Below are 27798 nucleotides of genomic sequence, written 5' to 3' on the forward strand. Positions count from 1 at the left end.
TTCTGTAAGTAGAAGCTAACTCAACATGAGGGACTTTTCCCCTCTTGCCAAAAGGCGAAAACCTTGACTGGGAGAGTGCTGACTCTAGTTTAGATAATAAGCAGATCCCATAGAGCAGGCTGTCCACAATCCAAATTTGTGCCACTGGATATTACTGCTACCAATACTGGAGGGAAGACATTTTTACAAATAAAAGCAGATTTCGTGGCTGCCTCAGTACAAACATCTCAGGCAGCTTGCACTGAGTATCTCTGGTGGCCCTTACAGCAGGCCAGTCCAACATCAGGGACACCCAGGGGAACACTGACAGAGGAGCTCAGGGACAATTTCAATGGAAGTGGATAATCAGCAACTATAATGGACAACTAGCCCCTGGATACACAAGTCACAAAGCATAATCACTCAGGAATTCCTGGAACCTACTGGATTATGGACAACATCCATGAAACAGACTTGCTGTTACAACTAGAGGACTATGGGCACTGCAGTTTGGTCTAAAAGAAAAATATTTGACCATAACTAGATTTTGGTTCTTTTCTAGTAATAGAACCAAGTCTGAGCCCCACCTTCTATTCATCCCATATGTAAAGCCATATTATAACACGGCCCAAAGAGTCAACAACACAGGCCTCACAGATAAGGTGATATACAGCAAGATTCTCTTGAGACCCATTTTCCCCACTGTAGGGTTGAAGAAAGATGCTATATGAACGCCCCTTGCCACACCAAACAGACTCTTGCTAAAACAGGTACCCACCACCATCAAAATTCAAAGCCATCTGGTTACGAGGCCTTTAAAAATCTTTTGCTGGTCCCTCACACCTGACATACACAGACTGGCAACAATACAATATAAAAATTTCAAAGCGCCTCAAAGTCCTAGCTTCACTCGATGTTTTACCACACTTATAATTTTGAATTCCTTTCCCATTCCCATTGCTCTGTATTAGTGATGGAGTGTTTCAATAACATTTCTTCTAACTGCTGATAGCTCATACTTAGACTGTGATAAATGTCCCCTTTTGGGATGACACGGCCCTTCCTGCATGAGCAAGGTCCATCAGAGAAAAGTGGCTTTAGAAGAAACTCAATTAGACATAGCTGGCTAGAGAGGGAGCTGTAAAAATTATGTAAGAGTTAGGAACCAGCCATAAAATAAATTCAGTATTGATGAGGATGTGGAAGTGAAATGAGGACACTGTTGATGGAGTATAAATCAGTACACTTTATAAAACCATTTGGCAGCATCCACTAAAGCTGAACATATGCTTACCATATAACCCAGAAATTCTACTCCTAGGGGTAGACCCAAGAGAAATGAAAACATACATCCACTCAGAAACTCGTACATGAATATGCATAGCAGCATTATTTATAACTGCCACAATTTGAAAACTACCCAAATATCCATCAACAGTAGAAAACAGTGATACAGAACTTCCCTGGTGGCTCAGTAGTTAAGAATCCACCTGCCAATGCAGGGGACACAGGTTCGAGCCCCGGTCCGGGAAGATCCCACAGGCACTGGAGCAACTAAGCCCGTGCGCCACAACTACTGAGCCTGCACGCGCCACAACTACTGAAGCCCACACGCCTTGAGCCCATGGCTCCACAACAACAGAAGCCACCACAATGAGAAGCCCATGCACCTTAACGAAGAGAAGCCCCCGCTCGCCACAACTAGAGAAAGCCTGGCACAGCAACAAAGGCCCGACACAGCCCCCCACAAAAAAAAGAAAGAAAACAGTGATATATTTGCATACACAATGGAATACTATACAGCAATGACCTACAACCGCATACAACAATCTGGATGGATCACACAAACAGCGTGTAAGCAAAAGAGGCCAGACACAAGAGTATATACTACATGGTTCCACTTAATGTAAGGCAGGAAACAAGTAAAACTCACCTATGCTGCTGCGAGTCAGAATAGTGGGAACCCTAAGAATAAGGGATAGGAACTGAAAAATAGCATAACAGGGGCTTTCTAGGCACCAGTAATATTCTGCTTCTTGATCTGAGTGCCAATAACACACGTGTATTGAGCTTGTGATAATTCACTGAGTTGAACACTCAATGTGTACTCTTCAATACGCATATTATACTTGAATAAAAAGTTAAAAAATAAACCTAGTAAAGCCAATTTCCTGTAATGTCCTTAAAGTGCCACCTAGTGGCACAAGTTAAATGTAAACAAGAAGGAAGATTCATTTCAAGTTGACTTGAAAAACATGGCCCCATTTCTATCAGCACAGTTTGGGACTGGGCTGGAACAGTGCCCTAGATTTAAAAACAAATGAAAAAAAACCCCACAAAACAACAAAAAACCTTTCCCCTGGCACAGAGAATACTGACACAAAGATTCAGTGACAAAATAAAGCTGTCTACCACAGGGCACGCTGGTACCAATGAGCCAATGATGATGCACATCCCTTCCCAACTGCACCTGCGATCAACCATGGTGGGAATATTTACAACCAGAGGTTGGCAACAGCTACAAATAGGGACTTTTTCTTTTTTCAGAGAGAAGATTTACCAGCACACAAGTAAGGGATACCTACAGAACTTGCTGAGCAGAGCGGGGTATTCAGGAGGGAGACGGGAAGAAACAACTCCTTTATCCTGTTTTCCCAGGACAGGCTTCTTTCCCTCTTCCTCACCTTAAAGGCAAGGCCTTAGTTGGTTTTTTCTAATTATGCTTGAGAAACACAGAGTTGAGAAGGACCACCCACAGCAAGCCTTGGAAGCTGCCAGGTGAATAAATAATATTTGCTCGAGGTTTTACTAGTAAAGTTGGAAAGACAGAGCACCTTGATCAGAAAAAGGTCCTCAAGGCAAAGCCGCAAACTATAGACAGAGGCATTGCAATCCTTGTGTTAGGAGATGGTGGGTTAAAAGGCTGATGGGGGGACTGTCTTTCTGTTGATTCTTTTTCTTTTCATTTCCACTATTTACAGAAACAGGTGACATGTGGATCTGGCCTATAGACTGTAGTTTCTTGACCCCTGATGTAGGCAGAAGGCCAGCCGTGAAAGGTCACAGAAGGGAAGGAAGGTGGTTCAAACACAAGGAGTTTAGTAAGCCAGTCCGGCACTCATTCTGGGCTCGTGATCATGAAGTTCTGACTGTCCTGAGTCTGTTCTTCTGTTTGCCAACTAGACTCCACCTCTGGTTCGCAGGGCCTGTACTGATAATTATAATAGCTCAATGTTGGTGAGAGCTGACCATATGCCAGGCACCATCCTAAGTGCTTTACAGATATTAACTTGCTTAATTATCACAACCCTATGAGAGTAGACACTACAACTATCCTTATTCACAGATGATGAAATTGAGACACGGAGAGGCTAAGTAAATGTGTCCAAAGACACACAGCCAGTAAGAGGCAGAGAGAGGATTTGTACCCCAAGCCCATGTTCTTAACTACTCTGTCAGGCTGCCTCCCTGGGCCCACCCTCTGGACATCCTCCACCATCCTCTCCTAGTGACACCACGGCACAGGGGGGCACCCTCCCATCCCATCCTGCTTCTCCCCTGACACTTAGGGGCGCTTCCTGCTTTTTGTCACTGTGTGGGGGTGTCAGAGAAGAGAAATAAGGATTCCTCTGTTCAGGAATCTAGAAACCAGCCGTAGTTGACTCCCAGGGGAAACACCAGGCTATCTTGTTAGTTATAGGAAATATGGTGTCCAGCTATTGCCTACAATCCTTGAGCAGAGAGCATGAGAAAATGGGTTTAGATGAGACACATGGAAAATGACACAGTTACATACATACACCATGAGAGACTACAGGATGGAAGATGTTAGGCGTGGCCGCTTTCTGAGGGTGGGGAAGGGGAAAGGAGCTGGAGGAGAAGGAGCACATCACAACCTTTGTGCTCCCGCAGCTGTCAGCAAAGTGTGGGCCTCTCGTAAGCAGATTTCATTAACACCTGATGAATTCATTAGATGGACTTAAGGCATCTTCCAGAGGAGTGATGCTGGCACAGTAAGCTTTACACAATAACATCACAAGCGAAATGTAATAAGGAGGGGGAAACCTAGGAAGGAAAACAAGTTACCAGTGGTAGGATAAAGCTAAGTTATTAAGAGGTTTCAGAACATAAAATGTATTGGTGATAATGTGTCAACTCCGTTGTTAAGAAAAAAGAGGTGGGATTCCCTGGTGGCACAGTGGTTAAGAATCCGCCTGCCAACGCAAGGGACAAGGGTTCGTGCCCTGGTCCAGGAAGATCCCACATGCCGTGGAGCAACTAAGCCCGTGCGCCACAACTACTGAGCCTGCGCTCTAGAGCCCGCGAGCCACAACTACTGAGCCCGCGTGCCACAACTACTGAAGCCCACGCGTGCATAAATAAATAAATAAATAAATAAATACATAAATAAATACATAAATAAATAAAAGAAGAGAGAGGTTAAGAAAATAACTGTGAGACGTGGTTGCATAGCAGAGCAGAGCATGGTAGGTGGAGCCGGCACTCTGAGCCTAGATAGTCAGGGTCAGAATCACAGCTTTAACTTGCTGTGGGTGACTTTGGCCAAATTTCTAGTTCTCTGTGCCTCAGTTTGCTTACCTGCAAAGTGAGGATAACAACAGAACCTACTCCACATGGTTGCTAGGATTAAATAAGTTAATATTTATAAAGGACTTAGAAGAGCATCTGGCACATAAACACTATACTTAAGTACATGATAAATTTATAAAATAAATAATCACAAAGCCTCAACGGTTTGTATACTTTTAAAATCAATTTTGAAATTCATAAATAATAATTATTTATGATGTTAAACTTCTGCCTTTTTTTCCCTGTTTGAAAGCAGGATATGGATTACACTTGGCCTTCTGCTATACCAAATATGGCCCAGTGACCAAATTGTGCAACCTATTTTGGCAAAGCTGAACGTTAAGTCTGCACTGGGGAAGGCACTTTAAAAAATAAACGTTTTAGCTTAATATTAGGAAATATCGATACTTCATATTTAGAAAATGGGCACAGAGACTGAAAATCCGTATTAACTTGTGCTTAGCAGATCTATAGTTAATTTTTATGATGTGCGATGAATGATTTCTCTCTCTCTCTCTCTCAAGGTTTATCATTAAATTTCTAGCACCAGCCCAGAAACCTTTCCCAGCTCTCCTGTTCTACAAAAGCTGGTTCTGTCACTTACTACCGAAGAGGTCCCAAGTAGTTCACTTCCGCTTTCTGAACTTCAACTTCCTGTTCTGTAAAATGCTATGCAATGACAAAGGAGAGCATAAGCACAGAAGTGTTAAAATTCGAAAGACTGAGACACACTCAGCAGCAAGACAAGGATCCCTGTGGGTCCAAATCACAAAGTGGCAGTCATATGCATAAAATAGATAGATAACTAATAAGCACCTGCTGTATAAAAACAATAAAATCCAAAACAGCGAAAGAAACGCCAAGTGGTAGACCAGGCTGAGGGTTCAGCAGTAGGTGGAGGCAGCTGAGAGTTCATACCCAGCAGAATAACAGGGATTTAAATGCCCCACATGAGGCAGGGGTCCCACATCGAGCTCATTCCCTAAAGCCAGAGGCTAAGGTGACACTTCACTACCTATAAACCTGCAAAGCCACGAAGAAGCCTGTGAAGGTGCTCGGGGCTGCCTCCTAAGTAAAGGAAGCAGAAACAGATACAGCACTTTAGCCTGGTCTTGGGCTCAGCCACCATCTGGTGACATCTGCATGATCACTTACATCTGTACCAGACGGAAGGGCTGAACCTCAAGGAGAAGAATTGGCCCCAGACTAGAGGCCCATGGGCGCAGGGCAGTGGGGTATGGTTGGCAGGGACACCACTGAACTGCTAGGAAGAGAGAAGCTCGGAGAACTGAGAATGAAATTGAAACTCCGATGCCAAATAAGACTGCTAAGCAAATTTCCAAAAAGCATGGAAGGAAAAAAGCCAGCAATAAGAACAGCCTCCCAAAAATAAGATGAATTTACTCCTGACAAAAATGAAGACAGAACAAGTTGAAAATAACTTTAAAATAATTTTGTTTAGAACCCACCAAGTTAAAAGTAGGGAATGCATCCTGAAAAAGAACAGAGAACTATGAAACAGAAATTGGGAAAAGTGAAACAAGAACAGGTTGGCATAAAAAAGAATGGACTATAAAACCTGGAATCATAAACAGTTATAAATTTGGAAGTCAAAGATTTCATCCACAGCCAACCCAGAGAGATCATGACATAAAAAGATGAAAGTGCCATTACTAGAAATAAAAGATGTGTTGACAGACACAGAAGCATAGCTAATGAGTTTGAGAAGAAAATAGAAGAAATAAGTAGAGAATCAAAACCTGCAGAGATATGACTAAGAGTGTTCTAAAATTAAAGACATGATTTCCCAGATGGAAAGTGCATACCAATCATCATCTAGAATAAATTTAAATCTATGCCTAGGCACATCACAGTGAAATTGCAACAGAACATCGAAAATGAAGTTTTAAAAGCCACCACAGAGAAAAGATAGTCACTCCAAAGGAACCCGAAATAGATTCACAGAATACTCAGCAGCAACAAAAATAAATGCCAGAAGAGAAGGATGTAATACATTCAAAATGCTGAGGGAAAATAACCTTCAACCTAGAATTCTATTCATACATGCAGCAAAATTACCACTTAAGAGAAAGGGCAATAAGTTTACCATCCATAGAACATGGATGAAAAAAAACTACTAGGTTATGTATTTCAGTAAAAGGTTTATGTGAACCTCACAATTGCTGGAGTTATCCTAACTATACGATTATGCAATATTATATGCCTCATCACAAGTTCTGAGAGCATGGTCTCTTAAAAGTAGCTTCCAAAGGCCATTTTATTCTGATAGAGCTTTGACTTTTTTTTATTCTAGTTGTCATAATAGAGAGCATTTTTTCCCTTTCTCCCAATCTTTAATTGAAAGAGGAAATCTTTAAAAGAAAAACTGCCTAATTTCCCCACCAAAACAGCTATTTAAACTGCTACCAGTTACTGCAGTCCACTTCCAAATGCTCAACAGTAGGTATGTGACATTTATGATTAAAATGTATAGAGACCTTGAAGGATACCCAAATTCACAAACCTACCTCTCACAAAGAGTCTCCCCAAAATAGAGAATGTACTTATATAAACAATTTATCATAAGATGAGATAGCTAAGTTATAGATGAATTACTTAAGTGACCCCTTTAGACCCCTAAAAAGAGTTAGTGGAAATTCACTGAGGAGTTAACTTCAAAGTTCAAAGGTCCAATGAGGAGCGAACACTGGCCAGCAACAAAGGAAAAGGAATTTAAACTCTGACCACAGCAAAGGGGCCAATCAGTGTGTTCTATGGACCTTCAAGATCACTCTCAGAGAGTAGAATATCTTACTATCAAAGGCCTACTGAATACTTTTATGTGGTACAATCAGTAAACATTTCTGTATTTGGATCTTTTCTACTATTTTCCCTGTAAACATTCTAATGGGATGTCTAATACTCTATTGGGTGGATACACATAAAATAGTCTTAACCAGAGCCTTCTTCTTGGACATTTGTGTTGTCTGTATTGTTTTAATTTTTATCAATAATACTAAAATAAGTGTCATCATAGAACTTTTCCTTTCTTTTGAACAAGTTCTTGGGGAAAATTCTAATGGCATTTGTTGATAGCTGGCAAACTTTGAGTGCTCCTTTTAAAAGGAGGGGATTTATACTTAATCTTTCCTCCTCTATTCCAATGCCAGTATTTCATCACTCTCTCTTCTCCTTGAACTTCTCACTACGGCCATTTCCTTTGCCTTTTGAATCTCTCATTCAGTGCCAGCTGTATGAAAATAGTACTTTTCAAATTCCTTTAATAAATCCTTATAAGAGGACTTGGAGAGCTCTCAAAATTCTATCAACAAAGATTGGTCTAAACCACAACTGTTTCTTCATGCTACACCAACCTGGAAATATGATTAGCTTTTTGAGTAAACTATGAAACAATTCTACAACTAGGTACCATAGAGTAAAATGTACTGCCAAAATCAATATATGAAAAAAGGTCTTACACAAAGCAGAATAATCTACTTGAATCTTCAGCCTTGATAAATTCAAATCAATGTTATCTACAGTGAGAGATAAATTTATCAGAATCTAATTTTAATTTAAAACACAGCCTTTTATTTTAACTAGAGGACAACACAAGAGGAGTTGTGTCAGTCAAGCTACAGGTTTGTCAATTTTGTTGATCATCTAAGAAACCCAACTTTGGGTTTCAATGATTTCCCTCGTTTTCCGATTCTCTATCTCCACTCTATTCTTTATTATTTCTTTCCTTCTGCTAGCTTTGGGTTTAGCTAGCTCCTCCTCTTTTTTTTTTTTTTTTTTTTTTTGCTGTACGTGGGCCTCTCACTGCTGTGGCCTCTCCCGTTGCGGAGCACAGGCTCCGGACACACAGGCTCCGCGGCCATGGCTCGCGGGCCCAGCCGCTGCGCGGCATGTGGGATCTTCCGGGATAGGGGCACGAACCCGTGTCCCCTGCATCGGCAGGCGGACTCTCAACCACTGCGCCACCAGGGAAGCCCCTCCTCTTTTTTTTTAATTTATTTATTTATTTTTGGCTGTGTTGGGTCTCTGTTTCTGCGCGAGGGCCTTCCCCAGTTGTGGCAAGCGAGGGCCACTCTTCATCGCTGTGCACGGAGCTCTCACTATCGTGGCCTCTCTTGTTGTGGAGCACAGGCTCCAGATGTGCAGGCTCAGTAATTGTGGCTCACGGGCCCAGCCGCTCCGCGGCATGTGGGATCCTCCCGGACCGGGGCTCGAACCCGTGTCCCCTGCATTGGCAGGCGGACTCTCAACCACTGCGCCACCAAGGAAGCCCTCCTGTTTTTTTAATTGAAGTATAGTTGATATACAATATTATATTAAAGGTGTACAGCACAGTGATTCAGCATTTTTACAGACTATACTCCATTTAAAGTTATTATAAAATAATGACTATAATTCCCTGTGCTGTACCCTAACCCTAACCCTTGTTGTTAACCTATTTTATTTTATTTATTTATTTATTTATTTTTTTACGGTATGTGGGCCTCTCACTGTTGTGGCCTCTCCCGTTGCGGAGCACAGGCTCCGGACGCGCAGACTCAACGGCCATGGCTCACGGGCCCAGCCGCTCCGCAGCATGTGGGATCTTCCCAGACCGGGGCACAAACCCGTGTCCCCTGCATCGGCAGGCGGACTCTCAACCACTGAGCCACCAGGGAAGCCCTGTTAACCTATTTTATACATAGTAGTTTGTACCTATTAATCTCATATGCCTATCTTGCCCCTCCCCACTGGTATCCACTAGTTTGTTTTCTTTATCTGTGAGTCTATTTCTATTTTACTATATACATTTGTTTACCTTTCAGATTCGACACGTAAGTGGTTAACACTCAGTATTTGTCTTTGCCTGCCTGACTTATTTCACTAAGCATAATATTCTCTAAGTCCATCCATATTGCTATAAATGGCAGAATTTCATTCCTTTTTATGGATGGGTAATATTCCATTTTATATATACACACCACTTCTTTATCCATTCATTGTTGACAGATACTTAGGTTGCTTTCACACCTTGGAAATTATAAATAATGCTGCTATGAACATTGGGTGCATGTATCTTTCCAAATCACTGTTCTCATTTTTTTTTGGATGTACACCCAGGAGTGGAATTGCTGGATCATAAGGTAGTTCTATTTTTAGTTTCTTAAGGAACCTCCATACTGTTTTTCACAGTACCTGCACCAATTTACATGCCCACTGACAATGTACAAGAGTCCCCTTTTCGCCACATCCTAGCCAACATTTGTTATTTATGGTCATTTTGATGACAGCCATTCTGACAGGTGTGAAGTGATGTCTCATCATGGTTTTGATTTGCATTTCTCTAATAATGAGCAACACTGGCCATCTCTTCATGTGCCTGTTGGCCATCTGCAGGTCTTCTTTGGAAAAACATCTATTCAAGTCTTCTATCCATTTTTTTAGCCAGGTTGCTTTTTTAAAAATATTGAGTTGTATGAGCTGTTTATTTATCTTGGATATTAGTCCCTTGTTGGTCATATCATTTGTAAAGTATTTTCTCCCATTCATTAGGTTGTCTTTTTGTTTTGCAGATGACTTCCTTTGCTGTGCAAGAGCTTTTAACTTTAATTAGGTCCCATTTGTTTATTTTTGCTTTTATTTCTTTTGTCTTAGTAGACAGATCCAAAAATGTATTGCTTCCACTTTTGTCAAAGTGTTCTAGTTTTACGCTTTCAGGTCTTGCAGTTAGGTCTTTAATCCATTTTAAGTTTATTTTTGTACATAGTGTGAGAAAATGTCCTAATTTCATTCTTTTACATGTAACTGTCCAGTTCTCCCAACACCACTTATTGAAGAGACTGTCTTTTCTCCATTGTATATTCTTGCCTCCTTTGATGTAAATTAATTGGCCATAAGTGCATGGGTTTATTTCTGGGTTCTCTGTTCTGTTCCACTGATCTATGTGTCTGTTTGTGCACCAGTACCATGCTGTTCTGCTTACTGTAGCTTTGCAGTATAGTCTAAAGTTAGGGAGAGTGATACCTCCAGCTTCGTTCTCTTTTTCTCAAAATTGCTTTAGCAATTTGAGGTCTTTTGTGGTTCCATATGAATTTTAGGATTCTTTGTTCTACTGTGGAAAATGTCATGGGTATTTTAATAGGAATTGCATTAAATCTGTAGATTGGGGCTTCCCTGGTGGCGCAGTGGATAAGAATCCTCCTGCCAATTCAGGGGACACGGGTTCAAGCCCTGGTCCAGGAAGATCCCACATGCTGCAGAGCAACTAAGCCCGTGTGCCACAACTACTGAGCCTGTGCTCTACAGCCCGTGAGCCACAACTACTGAGCCCACGTGCCACAACTATTGAAGCCCGTGTGCCTAGAACCTGTACTCTGCAACAAGAGAAGCCACTATAATGAGAAGCCCAGGCACCGCAACGAAGAGTAGCCCCCACTTGCCCCAACTAGAGAAAGCCCGCGCACAGCAACGAAGACCCAATGCAGCCAAAAATAAATAAATAAAATAAAATTTTTTTTTAAAATCTGTAGATTGCTTTGGGTAGTATAGACATTTTAACAATATTAATTCTAACAATACAAGAATATAGGATATCTTTCCATTTCTTTGTATCATCTTCAATTTCTTTCATCAATGTTTTATAGTTTTCAGAGTATAGGTCTTTCACTTTCTAGGTTAAATTGATTCCTAGGTATTTTGTTCTTTTTGGGGCAACTGCTTTTTGGTTTTGTTTTTTGGTGTTTTTTTTCTTTGCTCTCGCTTTCCGATAGTTCATTATTAGTGTATAGAAAATTAACGGATTTCTGTATATTAATCTTGTATCCTGCAACTTTACTGAATTCATTAATTAGTTCTAATAGTTTTGAGGTGGAGACTTTAGGGTTTTCTATGTATAGTATCATGTCATCTTCAAATAGTGAGTTTTACTTCTTCCCTTCTACTTTGGATGCTTTTTATTGATATTTCTTTTTCTTCTCTGATTGTTGCTGTCAGAACTTCCAATACATTGTTAAATAGAAGTGGTGGAGAGTGGGCATCCTTGTCTTGTTCCTTATCTTAGAGGAAATGCTTTCAGCTTTTCACCACTGAGTATGATGTTATTAGCTGTAGGTTTGTCATAAAGAGCCTTTATTATGTTGAGATATGTTCCCTCTATACCAACTATGATGACAGTTTTTTTATCATGAATGGATATTGAATTCTGTCAAAGGTTTTTTATGCATCTATCGAGATGATTACATGATAGTGATCCTTCCTTTTGTTAAGATGGTGTATATTACATTGATTTGTGAATACTGAACCATCCTTGCATCCCTGGAATAAATACCAGTTGATCATGGTGTATGATCCTTTTTATGTATTGTTGGATTGAGTTTGCTAATATTTTGTTGAGAATTTTTGCATCTATATTTATCAAAGATGTTGGTCAGGGCTTCCCTGGTGGCGCAGTGGTTGAGAGTCCGCCTGCCGATGCAGGGGACACAGGTTCATGCCCCGGTCTGGGAGGATCCCACATGCCGCGGAGCGGCTAGGCCCGTGAGCCATGGCCGCTGAGCCTGTGCGTCCGGAGCCTGTGCTCCGCAACGGGAGAGGCCGCGACAGTGAGAGGCCTGCGTACCGCAAAAAAAAAAAAAAAAAAAAGATGTTGGTCAGTAATTTTCTTTTTTGTAGTGTCTTTGTCTGGTTTTGGTATCAGGGTAATGGTGGCCTCATAGAATGAATTTGGGAGTGTTGTTCTGTCCTCTTAAATTTTTTGGAATAGTTTGAGGATAGGTAGTAGCTCTTCTTATGTTTGGGAGAATTCTCCTTTGAAGTCATCTGGTCCTGGGCTTTTGTTTGCTGGGAGCTTCTTCTTTTTTTTTATTTTTTTTGCGGTACGCGGGCCTCTCACTGTTGTGGCCTCTCCCGTTGTGGAGCACAGGCTCCGGACGTGCAGGCTCAGCGGCCATGGCTCACGGGCCCAGCTGTTCCGCGGCATGCGGGATCTTCCTGGACCGGGGCACGAACCCACGTCCCCTGCATTGGCAGGTGGACTCTCAACCACTGCGCCACCAGGGAAGCCCTGGGAGCTTTTTTTATTACAAATTCAATTTCACTACTAGCAACAGGCCTGTTCAAATTGTCTGTCTCTTCTTGATTCATTTTTGGCAAGTTTTATGTTTCTAGAAATTTGTTCATTTCTTCTAGGTTGTCCAATTTGTTGGCATATAACTGTCTATAGTATTCTCTTATGATTTTTTGTATTTCTGTAGTATTGGTTGTTATTTCTCCTCTTTCATCTCTTATGTTGTTCATTTGGGTCCTCTCTCTTTCCTTCTTTTTTTTTTTTTGGCGGTACGCGGGCCTCTCAACTGTTGTGGCCTCTCCCATTGCAGAGCACAGCCTCCGGACGCACAGGCTCAGCGGCCATGGCCCATGGGCCCAGCTGCTCCACGGCATGTGGGATCCTCCCGGACCGGGGCACAAATCCGCGTCCCCTGCATCGGCAGGCGGACTGTCAACCACTGTGCCACCAGGGAAGCCCTCTCTTTCCTTCTTGATGAGCCTGGCTAAAGGCTTATCAATTTTGTTTATCATTTCAAAAAACAGGTCTTGGTTTCATCTTTTCTATTTTCTTTTTTTTTTTGGTCTATTTATTTCCTCTCTGATCCTTATTATTTCCTTCCTTCTGCTCATTTTGGGCTTTGTTTGTTCTTCTCTTTCTAATTCCTTTAGAACGCTTAAGTTAGGTTGTTTGAGATTTTTCTGGTTTCTTGAGGAAGGCATGTATCCCTATAACGTCCCTTCTAGAACTACTTTTGCTGCATCCCACAGATTGTAGAAAGCTGTGTTTCTATTTTCATTTGTCTCATGGTATTTTCTCATTTCCTCTTTGATTTCCTCATTGTCCCATTGGTTTTTTAGGAGTGTGTTGTTTACTCTCCACATGTTTGTGCTTTTCCTGGTTTTTTCCTGTAATTGATTTCTAGTTTCATACCACTGTGGTTGGAAAAAATGCTTGATATAATTTCTATCCTCTTAATTTGTTGAAACTTCCTTTGTGCCCTAGCTTGTGATCTACCCTGGAGAACATTCCATGTGCACTTGAAAAGAATGTGTATTCTGCTCTTTTCCGATGCAATGTCCTTACTATTAAGTCATTTAAGACCACTGTTGCCTTAATGATTTTCCATCTGATCTGTCCATTGATATACGTGGGGTGTTAAGGTCTCATACCATTATTGTATTATTGTCAGTTTCTCTCTTTATGTCTGTTCATATTTCCTTTATATACTTAGGTGCTCCTGTATTGGGTACATATATATTAACAAGTATAATATCCTCCTCTTGTATTGATCCCTTTGTCATATAAAATGCCCTTCTTTGTCTTTTTTTATAGCCTTTGTTTTAAAGTCTATTTTGGCTGATATGAGTGTTGCTACCCCTGCTTTCTTGTCATTTTCATTTGCATGAAATATCTTTTTCCATCCCCTCATTTTCAGTCTGTGTGTGCCCTTAGCTCTACAGTGCGTATCTTGTAGACAGCATGTACATGGGTCTTGTTTCTATATCCAATCAGGTACACTATGTCTTTTGATTGGAGCATTTAGTTCATTCACGTTTAAGGTAATTATTCATATGTATATTCTTATTGTTATTTTGTTAGTTGTTTGGTGTTCTTTTAGGTCTTTTTGTTCCTTTCTTCTTTTGTTCTCTTGTGATTTGATGACTATATTTAGTGTTATATTTGGATTCCTTTTTATTTTATGTGTGTACATCTATTATAGATTTTTGGTTTGTGGTTACCATGAAGTTTTTATATAGCAATATATAAAATATGCTATAAATATCATATGATATATATGATTGCTTTAAGTTGCCCATCTCTTAATTTCAAATGCATTTTAACAACTCTGCATTTGTACATCTAGTTGTTTTGTGTATCCCTTAAGGCCACTTGGTTTTGTAAGAGTATGTCATCTAATTTCCACATATTACTGAATCTTCCAGTTTTACTTCTGTTACTGATTTCTAGTTTCATTCCACTGTGGTCAGAGAAGATACTTTGTATGATTTCAGTCTTTTTAAATGTACTGAGTTTTGTTTTGTAGCCTAACATATTTTCTATCCTGGAGAATGTTCCATGTGCACTTGAGACAAAATGTGTAGGCTGCTGTTGTTGAGTAGAGTGTTCTATAGATGTCTATTAGGTATCTATTTCCTTATTGGTCTTCTGTCTAGTTGTCAATCCATTAACGAAAGTGATATATTAAAGTCTCTATTACTGTAGAACTGGCTATTATTCCCTTCAGTTCTGCTGGTTTTGCTTCATATATTTTGGGGCTCTGTTGTTACGTGTGTATATGTTTATAATTTTTTATCACATTAATGGATTGACCCATTTATCAACACATAATGTCACTCTAAGTCTCCTGTAACAATTTTTGTCTTTAAGTTTATTTTGGTCTGATATTAGTATAGCCACCCCAGCTCTCTTTTGGTTCCTATTTGCATGTAGTATCTTTTTCCATCCTTCCACTTTCAATCCATTTGTATCACTGGATCTAAAGTGAAGTCTATTGTAGACAGCACATATTTGGATAGTTTTTAATGCATTCTGTCTGTCCCTGCCTTTTTTTAATATATATATTTTCTTTTAATGTATTTTTATTGAATTTGTTACAATACTGCTTCTGTTTTTTATGTTTTGGTTTTGGGCCATGAGGCATGTGGGATCTTAGCTCCCTGACCAGGGATCAAACCCACACCCCCTGCAGTGGAAGGTGAAGTCTTAACCACTGGACCACCAGGGAAGTCCTGTCTCTGCCTTTTAATTGGAGATTTTAATCCATATAATTTAAAGTAATTACTAATAAGGAAAGATTTACTTTTGCCATTTGCTGTTTGTTTTCCAGGTCTTATACCTGTTTTCTTCTCAATTCCTCCATCACTATCTTCTTTTGTGATTAACTGATTTTTTTTTAGTGTAACATTTTTATTACCTTCTCATTTTTTCCATATTTTTCTTGTTTTTTCCTTAGTAGTTACCCTAGGAATTAGTTAATATCTTAACTTTATAACAAGTTTGAATTAATACCAACTTCATATCAATAGTATACAAACCTCTGCTCCTACATAGCCCTGCTGCCTCCTTATATTACTATTGTGACAAATTACATCTCTATGCATGTGTGCCCATTAACACAGACTTTAAATTATTGTTTTAAGCCTTCCCCTTTTAAATCATATAGAAAAATAAAGGAGTTACAAATTAACAATGCAACACTACTGGCTTTTATACTTATATATGTAGCTACCTTTACCTTTCTTCATTTCTTTTTAGAGCCTCAAGACACTGTCTAATATCCTTTCATTTCAGCCTGGAGGACATCCTTTAGCATTTCTTATAGGGCAAGTCTACTAATGACAAATTCCTTCAGGTTTTGCTTATCTGGGAATCTTTCAGTCTCCAGTGACACTGTCTGTGGGGGTGTAAAGTGCCTCCCCAGGCCATCTGCTGCCATCAGTCACACTTGAGAGACCAGATTCCCCCTTTGGTCTCTGCTGAAGCCATGTTTGCTGACTAGGAAAGCACCACTCTGGGCTGTCTACTGCTACCACATGAGGAGCAAAATACCAGCCTCTCCAGTAGGTCTCTGCTGACATCAGAGGAGGGAGCATCCATGGTGTTTAGCTGGGGTACAGCAGGTATTGTTAAAAAGGTTTATATCCAGCTTAGCTACCGCCTTCCCAGTGCTTTGGCTGGGGAGTATATTTTTTTGTTTGCATCTGTCAGTGGCTCTGGGTTGCAGGATCCTCCAGTGTCCAGTCCAGGATATACGAAAGATTTGTTAAAACTCAGGGGACTCACTACTATGCTATTCCTCAGGTCCTGAGGCCCTAGTCAGCCTGCTTTCCTCTTTACATCTTTTGAAATCCTCTTTCTGCCATATTATGCCTAGGGTTTTTAATTGTACTTAGCAGTGGGAGAGCAGGGAGAAATTAGTCTAAGCCATCTTGTCCTCAATTGTGTTTTGTGATGTTTCATCTATACTTGCAACAAAATTTTTCTTGGAAAGAGGAATACAACACATAATCAGAAACTTTAAGCACTAAACGATCTATCTAGTCTAATCTTCTCATTTTCTAGAAGAGATAGTAGGTCCATCAGATGAATTTGCTTACTTCCCATAAAGCCATAGAGCTTCATTATAGTAAGGCTAAGAATAAGACCACAGACAGACACATTTCTATAATGCTGTACAGCTTTCATTACATTCTTTCATCGTCGCAGATGAAGATAAATCCTGGACCTAGATCTTCTTTCCTTAATCACTGAAACACTCACTAACATACTGTGATTTTCAGCTAATCTTCAGCATGCACTGTAGGACAGAAGAGAGTAACACTTTGGAAGAAAATGAAGATGGCATCTTAGGTGATATATGCTTGTAAATTCTCTTCAAAATAATTACTGAGTTTCTAATACATAAATACATAGAAGACTACCTCTTGATATATACTAAATTTATATTTTGATGAGTGAAAATCAGGATGCCGTATATACCTTGGAAAGCTTACAAATATGCTTCATCTACATAACCAATATATTAAGGTGATTTAGTAACTAATGTACATTACATGAGATCATCTGAATACATTATAGCAAAAGAACTCATGATATGTGATATATGCCCACTGGGTTTTAATTTGATAAAGAAAAAAGTCACAAAGTTTTAGAAGCAGTAACATTTCTATATTGTTTACATTTCAAGAATGTTCCTTGCTGCTTTCTTATAGATATTTGAAAATTGCCAGTGAGATTATACTTCATTTTACTCTTCTAAAAATGGATTTAGTATGCATTTAAAATGGATTCAGTATGCATGTTATACTTTAATCAAATTTACATTTTAAAAACATATTACATAACCCTGTAAGAGACTTACATAATCACTAGTAATGCCAAAAAAGAGAGAGAGCTCTAAAACTCTTTAATTTCTCCCAAGAGAATTTACTATTTTGTATCAACTATATTAACTTAAGGAAAACAGTCTTGAAATGAAAAGATACTCATTTACAAGGACAATGTATTCTTTTTTTTAAAAAAAGCATGGAGTATCAAATACTTCAGAACTTCAGGGCCTACAAGCTGCCATTTGAGTTTAAGTGAGCCTCAGTCTTCCCTTGCAAATTAAATGAAGAGAGTATTTTATATCAAGTTGTATCTAAGAAGTCTGGCTTTGAAGTAAAGCAGCATGCCCAGCATATTCCTACTGGATTCAGTATTGCCTTAGAGACCTGATCCTAGCCAGATGGCAAAGTCAGATGACACATTAGCTGAATGGACTATGGATTCCTTTCAAGGCCATCTGTGTTCATGGCTAGTCCTTCACAACAGTACACACAGGACTGGAGGCACACAGTGACTAGTCATTCCAGCAAGACCTTCCCATCATGCCCCCTGACCCTGCTGAAATCAGTTATCACCAGAAGCCCGGGACCCCCAGGCCATTCATTGTGATCGGGGTCCCTGTCCCCACAGGGTCTGGATATATCCTCTAATCGGACTTCGCGTCTCCCACCCTCCCCAGCTTGAGAAAGCCTCCCACTGTGCCCTTTAAGAACTCGGGGTGGAGCATCAACAGATCCCCTATATTCTCAACTTCTTCTTTGAACATTCCTTCCTCTCACCTTAATCCAGTGCTTCTCAATCCTGACTGCACTTCAGAATCACCTGGGGAGCTTCTAAAAACTCCCAGCGCCCAGGCCTCAGTAGGTTGCAAGCTCCCCCAAACGATGCTGGTGTCCGCAAGGGTGAGCGCTGCTGGGCTGAGTGACACCCTGTGCTGTCCCCTCAGCAGCTGCTTCCCAGACAGAACTCTCTCATCAGGGGGCCTTTCCTCTCCCACAGCTCTGGTACCACCGGGACTCAAGTGAGCAGTCTGGCTGCTCTTCACTGCCACCTCCAAACATGAAATCTCTCCTCTAAAATCTCCTAGCTTTCCAAATGGCGGGCAGCTCCTCCAACACACAGGGATCTCTTGTACACCTGTTTCTTTGCATTTGCTTTTTCTCTGGAGTAATGTTCTGAACCCCTTAGCCATTAAAAAGAAAAGTTCTTTTGTTTCTGTAAAACTCATTTCACTGGTAACCTTGGCCCTTGCATGAAGCCCTCTTGGTCTCTCTGAGCTTAGAAGTATTGCTAAAATGCTTCCTCCATAGCACTTTCATCCCACAGTGCTATTGTAGTGCTCACTGCATTGCTCGCGAAGAGGACTTGCCGTTATAAAGTGAGAAATCAGGGGTGTAAGTAGGAAAATTTGGAGCACATGAGTCTACAGGGAGCCGCAATTCATCACATGTGGTGCTAATACAAAACTGAAAAGATTATCCTTTGGACCAAAAAAAATCTTCTCTTTATTAAAGATAATTACACTGAAGCTGTGGCTCTATCACAACTGCTATAAGAAATCTGGCCCGAGATCAACACTATTAAAGGGATTTGGCTATTGAAGTACCACACAGGCCCCGAGCAGAAAACAGACCTACAGGACAAGCACCAACCCTGTGAGTGGCATTTTACTCAGTTCATATGCACACAAACAATGAGCTAATAAGTTTAACTAACTCTCCTTTTAACACTGCTCCATATGAAACAGTTACCTCTAATTGCTTTTTAATCATTTACACTATGAATCAGTCTTTAAAAAAAAAAAAGTGTCACCTCTGGCCTCTAGCCTGAGCCAAAATACTACACCCTGCTCTCTGGCCTGTCCACAGGAAAACGTGGGACCAAAATATTTGATTCTTTATATACTCACTTGGTCCTTCTTGATCTTACCTATATAGCATGAAAAATAAGATCAGTTTCTTTGAATTTATTCCTTTTCCTAACTCCAGGGCCCCATTTGTATAACTTAATCCAGATGTTCATATCATGGTGGTGCCTGGTCTAAGTAAGGGCCAGTGAGGCTGCATTTTATGCTGAAAACCTAAATCTCACCTCTCACTTGATAAAAGTAGAGACAGACTTTTGGTGTATGTATGTATGTATGTATGTATCTATCTGTATATATATATAAACATATATATATATATCTTTGTGCACGTATCTGCAAATGTACAAACTCTCTTACATACTTAAAAACTGATAGTGCATTACTGATTGGCCACATAGTTTTTTAAATAGTGTTCCTCTTGGGGGAATAAAATGTTTGCTTTAATATAATCTAGTCTTGCCCGTTTATCAAGTTATATAATATGAAAATGTTAAATTCAAAAACTTTTTATCTTAATCTCTTCTCAAAGCTACTAATAAATACAATGATTTTAATTATACCAGGCTTCCTGGTTTCTCCCCTAAGTACTACAGTTTAAGCCCTACAAAAGAAGTCTCTCTGTAGTTAAGTATATATATATTTTTTCCTAAGTCACCTTGATTGTCCATATATACCAAGAAACAGTCAAAAAATTTTAACATAGCAAAAGAATAACTCAGAGTATTTAAGTTCTCTATAATAAAATTTGTTGCTTTTCTGTTCCTTCTTCCTCTCTCATGAGGAAGCAACGAAGAAAACACAACAAACCGAAAACACAACAATTTGAAATCCCAAGCTACTGTGTGGTAAACTTTCTTTTTCATTTTCATCTCTTCCAGGGAAACCTATTGGCATAAGATATAAAAATTTAACTTTAATCACATAATATACAGATGAGGTGACAGATTAAAGGTGTTTGGAAATGTTCTTACCAATACCTTAAGGCTGGTGTATAATCATGTGTCCTAACTGCTACGCCCTCAGGAAATTAACAGTATTTTATAAATAAAGGGATGAAAGGTCACAAGCTAGAAAGCTGCCAGCTTTAACAAAATTGACCAGGTTGGGGCTTCCCTGGGGGCGCAGCGGTTGAGAGTCCGCCTGCCGATGCAGGGGACACGGGTTTGTGCCCCGGTCTGGGAAGATCCCACATGCCGCGGAGTGGCTGGGCCCGTGAGCCATGGCCGCTGAGCCTGCGCGTCCGGAGCCTGTGCTCCACAGCGGGAGAGGCCACAGCAGTGAGAGGCCTGCGTACCGTGAAAAAAAAAAAAAAAAATTGACCAGGTTGCTTTACTGTAGGACTTCAAAGCCCTTAATGAGCTGGCGTGCACTGCAAATCTCCCAGAGCAGGTACAGAGGCAGCAAATCTGTCTTACCACACAGCCCTATTAATATCTCCCAGGAGAATGCTTCATCAAAGTAGTTTGGGAAAGACTGAAACATATAGGTGCCCCATACAGATGGTTAGGTGACTTTCTCCTGGGGCCAACAGTAGGGATTTGACATGCCACAAAGACTAAACGCCACCATGTGTGGATCAGCCAGGACTTCCTCTGTTGACCGTGTGTGTCCCACGTACAGTGGGCGAGGGGGGGAGTGTAGGGGAGCGAAGTGGTGGAGGGCTCTTCTGCCTGCTTTTCGTACACACCTGTTTCTATAGTCTAAAAACTCCATAGTTAGGCAGCTGAGCTGGAAGCTTGGGCTGAGTGCTAGGCGCACTGTTTACGCTGTGATGGGAAATCTGATAGACAAACAAGCAGTCTCTTTCGTTAACAGTGACTTCAGAATTCCCAGGCCCCCACCAGCTCCTCAGTCACCAAGCCCCAGAGCAGGCAGGAAGCCCACCTAGAGCAGCTCAGATGAGGACTGCTGATAGCGGCAGCATGGTTCACAACCAGGAACTAACTACTGTCACTTGTGCAGCAGGAGAAACATAAGGAGGTTGGTCACAAAAGCCCTTTCAGACAAGTGTTCCAAGCATTCATCCAGGTGGCTCCCAAGTCCTGGTCTGAAACCAGCAGCTGGTAGATAAGCACCTCCGGAATGCCCACTAATGTTGTTGTGACAGGCTTGCTGTTGGTGTAAATCAGGAGCATCAGCTCATCTAGGTCCTCCTGGGGGACGTGGTGAATGCCTCAATTGCCAGCGCAATGGAGCCCTGTCTTCCTGTACACACGGATACTTTGACTCAAACAATGGGAAGGGGGAGGAACCTTCAGGAGATGGACCCTGGCTCTACTGTTTACTAGCTATGTCACCTTGGGTAACTTGCTTAACCCCTGTATGCTTCAACTTCCTCACCTGTTTTTCTTTGTTTTTTTTTTAAGGTTAATATTTATACCTACTTCATAGGGTTTTTGTGAAGACTAAATAATGCACTGAAAGCACTTAGCACAAATGTGTGCTCTATTATAGATGCTCAATAAACACAGCTAATGATTTACATGAGTAGAAATCACAGCCAAGGAAGGGCAAGGATAGAACTAAAGCTTGGCCGTAGTAAATAGCAGGGACTCAGTAAACACTTGTTGACTGGTTAATTAATCTCTCGTAAAGCTAACGCTGAAATACTGAAAAAACGGTTCTCACTTATTTATATGTGGGTCAGGAGGAAGAGGGCTTTTAATTACCCTTCAAACTGAAGAAGGAAGCCCATGTCTCACGGTATTTGCATCTCGAGGTTGAGTGGACACTAAAGACCATCTAATTCTCTAAAAGAAGGACAAGCCAATGTTTAAAGTGGTTTCAGTGACTCAGCAAGTCCTGAGATGCACCATATGGAAACATATGATCTGAACTACCCAGAGCAATGAGGTAGAAACTGGGTCTGTTTATAGAGAAATTTCTCAACATTTCCTGCCCAAAGTCAGAGAGGGTCTTTAAAGATAGCTTCTTCAGCAGCAATTAACGAAAGGAAGGATCTGTAGCACTCTTTACCACACTCCACAGATTTGCTGTTTGCTTCTCATCTTCAACTCTACAAAGAGTGTTCATGTATAAGGCCATAGTAGCACATGTCAATAAGGCAGAATTCATTCACAGGTGAAACAGATTGGGGTGATACAGTCTCCCAATGCTGCTGATTCAGCTTTTCATCCCAAAGGAAAATACCATCCTAAAAAAAGCACTGTGGGCGCACTAACTCCATGCTGAGGACCATTTATTTTTAGTTTATGCAGAATTAACACAGCTCCTAAAACACTGAGGAAAATATAGGCACTCAGACTGCACATACTACACAGAAAAGCCACGTTCCCCAGCACCAATCGGAGAGGCACCCCTTCTGCTCCTCTCTCTGTAATGAAAACCACACGCAACCCTCAAAAGCCAAGACTGAACCGTTTCACACATTTGCTTGCTTGCTTATTGAGGAAACTGTCCCTTTTCCACATGAGGCTGGGGGCTGGCTGGATAGGAAGAAATTCAACCCCACTCTGCTCTCCCGGTCCAGTCCAGACATCACCTTGGGAACCTGACCAGCCAGTTCTGTGGTGATCGATCAACCCTCGCAAAGGAACCACAGTGGGAGGACAACTGCCTACTGACAGTTCTCAGAAATCAACGTCATCTCCTACCTGCGATGGACAAGGTCTCGGAGGAAGCGCGGGTGGTGGAGGTAACAATCCTGACTTAGAAGCTGAAAAGAAAAATACACACTGTTAAGGACCACCGAAAACAACACACAGCACTCTTCCACTTGTTAACTGGGAAGGGCTATCGCATTTAACAAGTTTAAATTTTTAAAATCTATCTGAGGTTTTCTTTTTTTCTTAAAAAAAAAGAGTACATGGGTCTTCCCTGGTGGCACAGTGGTTGAGAGTCTGCCTGCTGATGCAGGGGACACGGGTTCATGCCCCGGTCTGGGAAGATTCCACATGCCGCGGAGCGGCTGGGCCCGTGAGCCATGGCCGCTGAGCCTGCGCGTCCGGAGCCTGTGCTCTGCAATGGGAGAGGCCACAGTAGTGAGAGGCCCGCGTACCACAAAAAAAAAAAAAAAGAGTACATGCTATTTCCAATCCCTTCTTCATTTTCCTCCTATCCAAGATCCAAATACTTATATAGGCTGTTGTGATTAAGACAGTGTAAAACAGTACGGAAATGACACCCTTTGATCAAAAGACTGGAACCCAGCACGGGAAGGACAGTCAATCCCCAATTAATCTGATGTTAATTATTTAGTTTCAAATACTCTAGGCCCTTTGGCTCCTCTCCTATTTCTCCCAAGCTCTCAGCAATCACACTGCTCATTAGCTTGAGTTGGGAGCCAGAAATCCAGAATCCCAACAAGGCAGCACTGCTGCCCTGTAAGTGAGTGGGTCTGATAGCAGTAGGAGAGGCTGAAAATGATGGACTAAAATGATATTTAGGGATTCTTCAAAGATCTCAATTTCCTTTTCGCCCTCTGATCCTTATTATCAGGGATAATTAAATCTGTTTCTAAAATAATCTGGCCCCATCTGAAGCATCTTCTGAAAGAAAGTTTCATTCTAACTTTTAAAAAAATTTTTGTGAGAGACAGAGAAAGCTGGAGTTAAGCCAAGAATGTCTGAGTTGTAATTTTACAATGAAAACAAACATCTGCTATCGAATTATAAATAAGGCTCATGATCACACGCAAGAAATAAGTTTATCATCACACACTGGCCAAGTTACACCACATCCCTTACAAACTCCTTAGAAAAGCACACAGTGCTCTATATAACTATATGCAGTTTATCTCCAAATCTGTAATATGTGGGCTAATATTTGGACAACTTTCTATGCCTTAAAAATAAATCATACCCTTTCTCCTGCTGCCAGGATAGGAGCTCAGCTCTGCGTTTCCTAGGCGGATTGGGATTCCACTGGCCATGTAGATCTTGGGCTGCGGTTCACCGCACACCCACTACACTCCAGGTGCCCAGGCGGGGCTCCTTAAACGATCCACCATGTGGCTGACATGGTCTTGGTGCTCCAGCCTGCTGTGAGGCTTGAGGCTCCAAGGTAGGAGAGCCGAGTTCAGGACACTGGTCCACCAGACCTCCCAGCCCCATGTAATATCAATCAGCAAGAGCTCTCCCAGAGATCTTTGTCTCAACGCTAAGACCCAGCTCCACCCAATGGTCAGCAAGCTCCACTGCTGGATGCCCCATGCCAAACAACTAGCAAGACAGGAACACAACCCCACCCATTAGCAGAGAGGCTGCCTAAAATCGTACTAAGTTCACAGACACCCCAAAACACACCACCAGATGCAGCCCTGCCCAACAGAAAGACAAGATCCAGCCCCACCCACCAGAACACAGGCACTAGTCTCCTCCACCAGGAAGCCTACACAACCCACAGAAGCAACCTCAACCACTGGGGGCAGACACCAAAAACAATAGGAACTACGAACGTGCAGCCTGCGAAAAGGAGACCCCAAACACAGAAAGTTAAGCAAAATGAGAAGACAGAGAAACACACAGCAGATGAAGGAGAAAGGTAAATACCCATCAGACCAAACAAATGAACAGGAAATAGGCAGTCTACCTGACAAAGAATTCAGAGCAATGATAGTAAAGATGATCCAAAATCTTGGAAACAAAATGAAGAAAATACAAGAAACATTTAACAAGGACCTAGAAGAACTAAACAGCAGACAAACACTGATGAACAACACAATAAATGAAATTAAAAATTCTCTAGAAGGAATCAAAAGCAGAATAACTGAGGCAGAAGAACGGATAAGTGACCTGGAAGATAAAATAGTGGAAAAAACTACCACAGAGCAGAATAAAGAAAAAAGGATGAAAAGAATTGAGGAGAGTCTCAGAGACCTGTGGGGCAACATTAAACGCACCAACGTTCGAATTATAGGGGTCCCAGAATAAGGAGAGAAAAGGAAAGGCACTGAGAAAATATTTGAAGAGATTATACTTGAGAACATCCCTAATATGGGAAAGGAAATGGCCAATCAAATCCAGGAAGCACAGAGAGTCCCATACAGGATAAATCCAAGAGGAAACATGCCAACAAACATATTACTCAAACGATCAAAAATTAAATACATGGGCTCCCCGGGTGGCACAGTGGTTAAGAATCTGCCTGCCCATGCAAGGAACACGGGTTCAAGCCCTAGCCCAGGAAGATCCCACATGCCGCGGAGCAAATAAGCCCGTGCACAACCACTGAAGACTGTGTACGTAGAGCCCGTGCTCTGCAAAAAGAGAAGCCACGACAATGAGAATCCCATGCACCGCAAAGAAGAGTAGCCCCTGCTCACCACAACTAGAGGAAGCCCAAAAACAGCAACGAGGACCCAACAGAGCCAAAAATAAATAAGCAAATACATTTATTTTTATTAATTAAGTACAAAGAAGAAATATTAAAAACAGCAAGAGAGGGCCTCCCTGGTGGCGCAGTGGTTGAGAGTCCGCCTGCCGATGCAGGGGATACGGGTTCGTGCCCCGGTCTGGGAGGATCCCATATGCCGCGGAGCGGCTGGGCCCGTGAGCCATGGCCGCTGGGCCTGCGCATCCAGAGCCTGTGCTCCGCAACGGGAGAGGCCACAACAGTGAGAGGCCCGCATACCGCAAAAAGAAAAAAAAAAAAAAAAAAAAAAAAAAAAAAAAAAACAGCAAGAGAAAAACAACAAATAAAATACAAGGGAATCCCCTTAAGGTTAACAGCTGATCTTTCATCAGAAACTCTGCAAGCCAGGAGGGAGTGGCAGGACATATTTAAAGTGATGAAAGGGAAAAACCTACAACCAAGATTACTCTACCCAGCAAGGATCTCATTCAGATTCGACAGAGAAATTAAAACCTTTACACACAAGCAACAGCTAACAGAATTCAGCACCACCAAACCAGCTATACAACAAATGCTAAAGGAACTTCTCTAGGCAGGAAACACAAGAGAAGGAAAAGACCTACAATAACAAACCCAAAACAATTAAGAAAATGGGAATAGGAACATACATATCGATAATCACCTTAAATGTAAATGGATTCAATGCTCCAACCAAAAGACACAGACTGGCTGAATGGATACAAAAACAAGACCTGTATATATGTTGTCTACAAGAGACCCACTTCACACCTAGGGACACATACAGACTGAAAGTGAGGGAATGGAAAAAGATATTCCATGCAAATGGAAAACAAAAGAAACCTGGAGTACCAATACTCATATCAGACAAAATAGACTTTAAAATAAAGACTATTACAAGAGACAAAGAAGGACACTACATAATGATCAAGAGATCAATCCAAGAAGAAGATATAACAACTGTAACTATTCATGCACCCAACATAGGAGCACCTCAATACACAAAGCAAATGCTAACAGCCATAAACGGGGAAATCGACAGTAACACAATCATAGTAGGGGACTTTAACACCCCACTTTCACCAATGGACAGATCATGCAAAATGAAAATAAATAAGGAAACACAAGCTTTAAATGACACAATAGACAACATAGATTTAATTGATATTTATAGGACATTCCATCCAAAAACAACAGACTACACTTTCAAGTGCTCATGGAACATTCTCCACGATAGATCACATCTTGGGTCACAAATCAAGCCTTGGTAAATTTAAGAAAATTGAAATCCTATCAAATATCTTTTCAGACCACAATGCTATGAGACTAGATATCAATTACAGGAAAAAAATCTGTAAAAAACACAAACACATGGACGCTAAACAACACACTACTAAATAACCAAGAGATCACTGAAGAAATCAAAGAGGAAATCAAAAAAACCTACAAAAAATGACAGTGATAACATGATGACCCAAAACCTATGGGATGCAACAAAAGCAGTTCTAAAGGGAAGTTTAAAGTAATACAAGCCTACCTCAAGAAACAAGAAAAATCTCAAATAAACAACCTAACCGTACACCTAAAGCAATTAGAGAAAGAAGAACAAAAAACCCCAAAGTTAGCAGAAGGAAAGAAATCATAAAGATCAGATCAGAAATAAATGAAAAAGAAATGAAGAAAACAGCAAAGATCAATAAAACTAAAAGCTGGTTCTTTGAGAAGATAAACAAAATTGATAAACCATTAGCCAGACTCATCAAGACAAAAAGGGAGAAGACTCAGATCAACAGGGTTAGAAATGAAAAAGGAGAAGTAACAACTGACACTGCAAAAATACAAAGGATCATGAGAGATTACTACTAGCAACAATATGCCAATAAAAAGGACAACGAGGAAGAAATGGACAACTTCTTAGAAAAGCACAATCTTCCGAGACTGAACCAGGAAGAAAGAGGAAATATAAACAGTCTAATCACAATCACTGAAGTTGAAACTGTGATTAAAAATCTTCCAGCAAACAAAAGCCCAGGACCAGACGGCTTCACAGGCAAATTCTATCAAACATCTAGAGAAGAGCTCACACCTATCCTTCTCAAACTCTTCCAAAATATAACAGAGGGAAAAAAATACCAAACTC

General features: G+C 41.0%; 1 protein-coding gene across 5 annotated transcripts in view; it reads right to left on the reverse strand.

Annotated features, from left to right (window-relative positions):
- REPS2 (RALBP1 associated Eps domain containing 2) overlaps positions 1 to 27798 on the reverse strand; it is a 241568-nt gene that overhangs the window by 47026 nt on the left and 166744 nt on the right. For all 5 annotated transcript variants that reach the window (XM_081223252.1, XM_081223250.1, XM_081223251.1 and 2 more), the window contains exon 14: positions 22943 to 23004. In XM_081223252.1, coding sequence (XP_081079378.1) covers positions 22943 to 23004 — 62 coding nt within the window. The remainder of the gene's footprint in view (positions 1 to 22942; positions 23005 to 27798) is intronic.

This window comes from Mesoplodon bidens (genome assembly GCF_964165515.1).
Source record: "Mesoplodon bidens genome assembly, chromosome: X".
Taxonomy (NCBI): Eukaryota; Metazoa; Chordata; class Mammalia; order Artiodactyla; family Ziphiidae; genus Mesoplodon; species Mesoplodon bidens.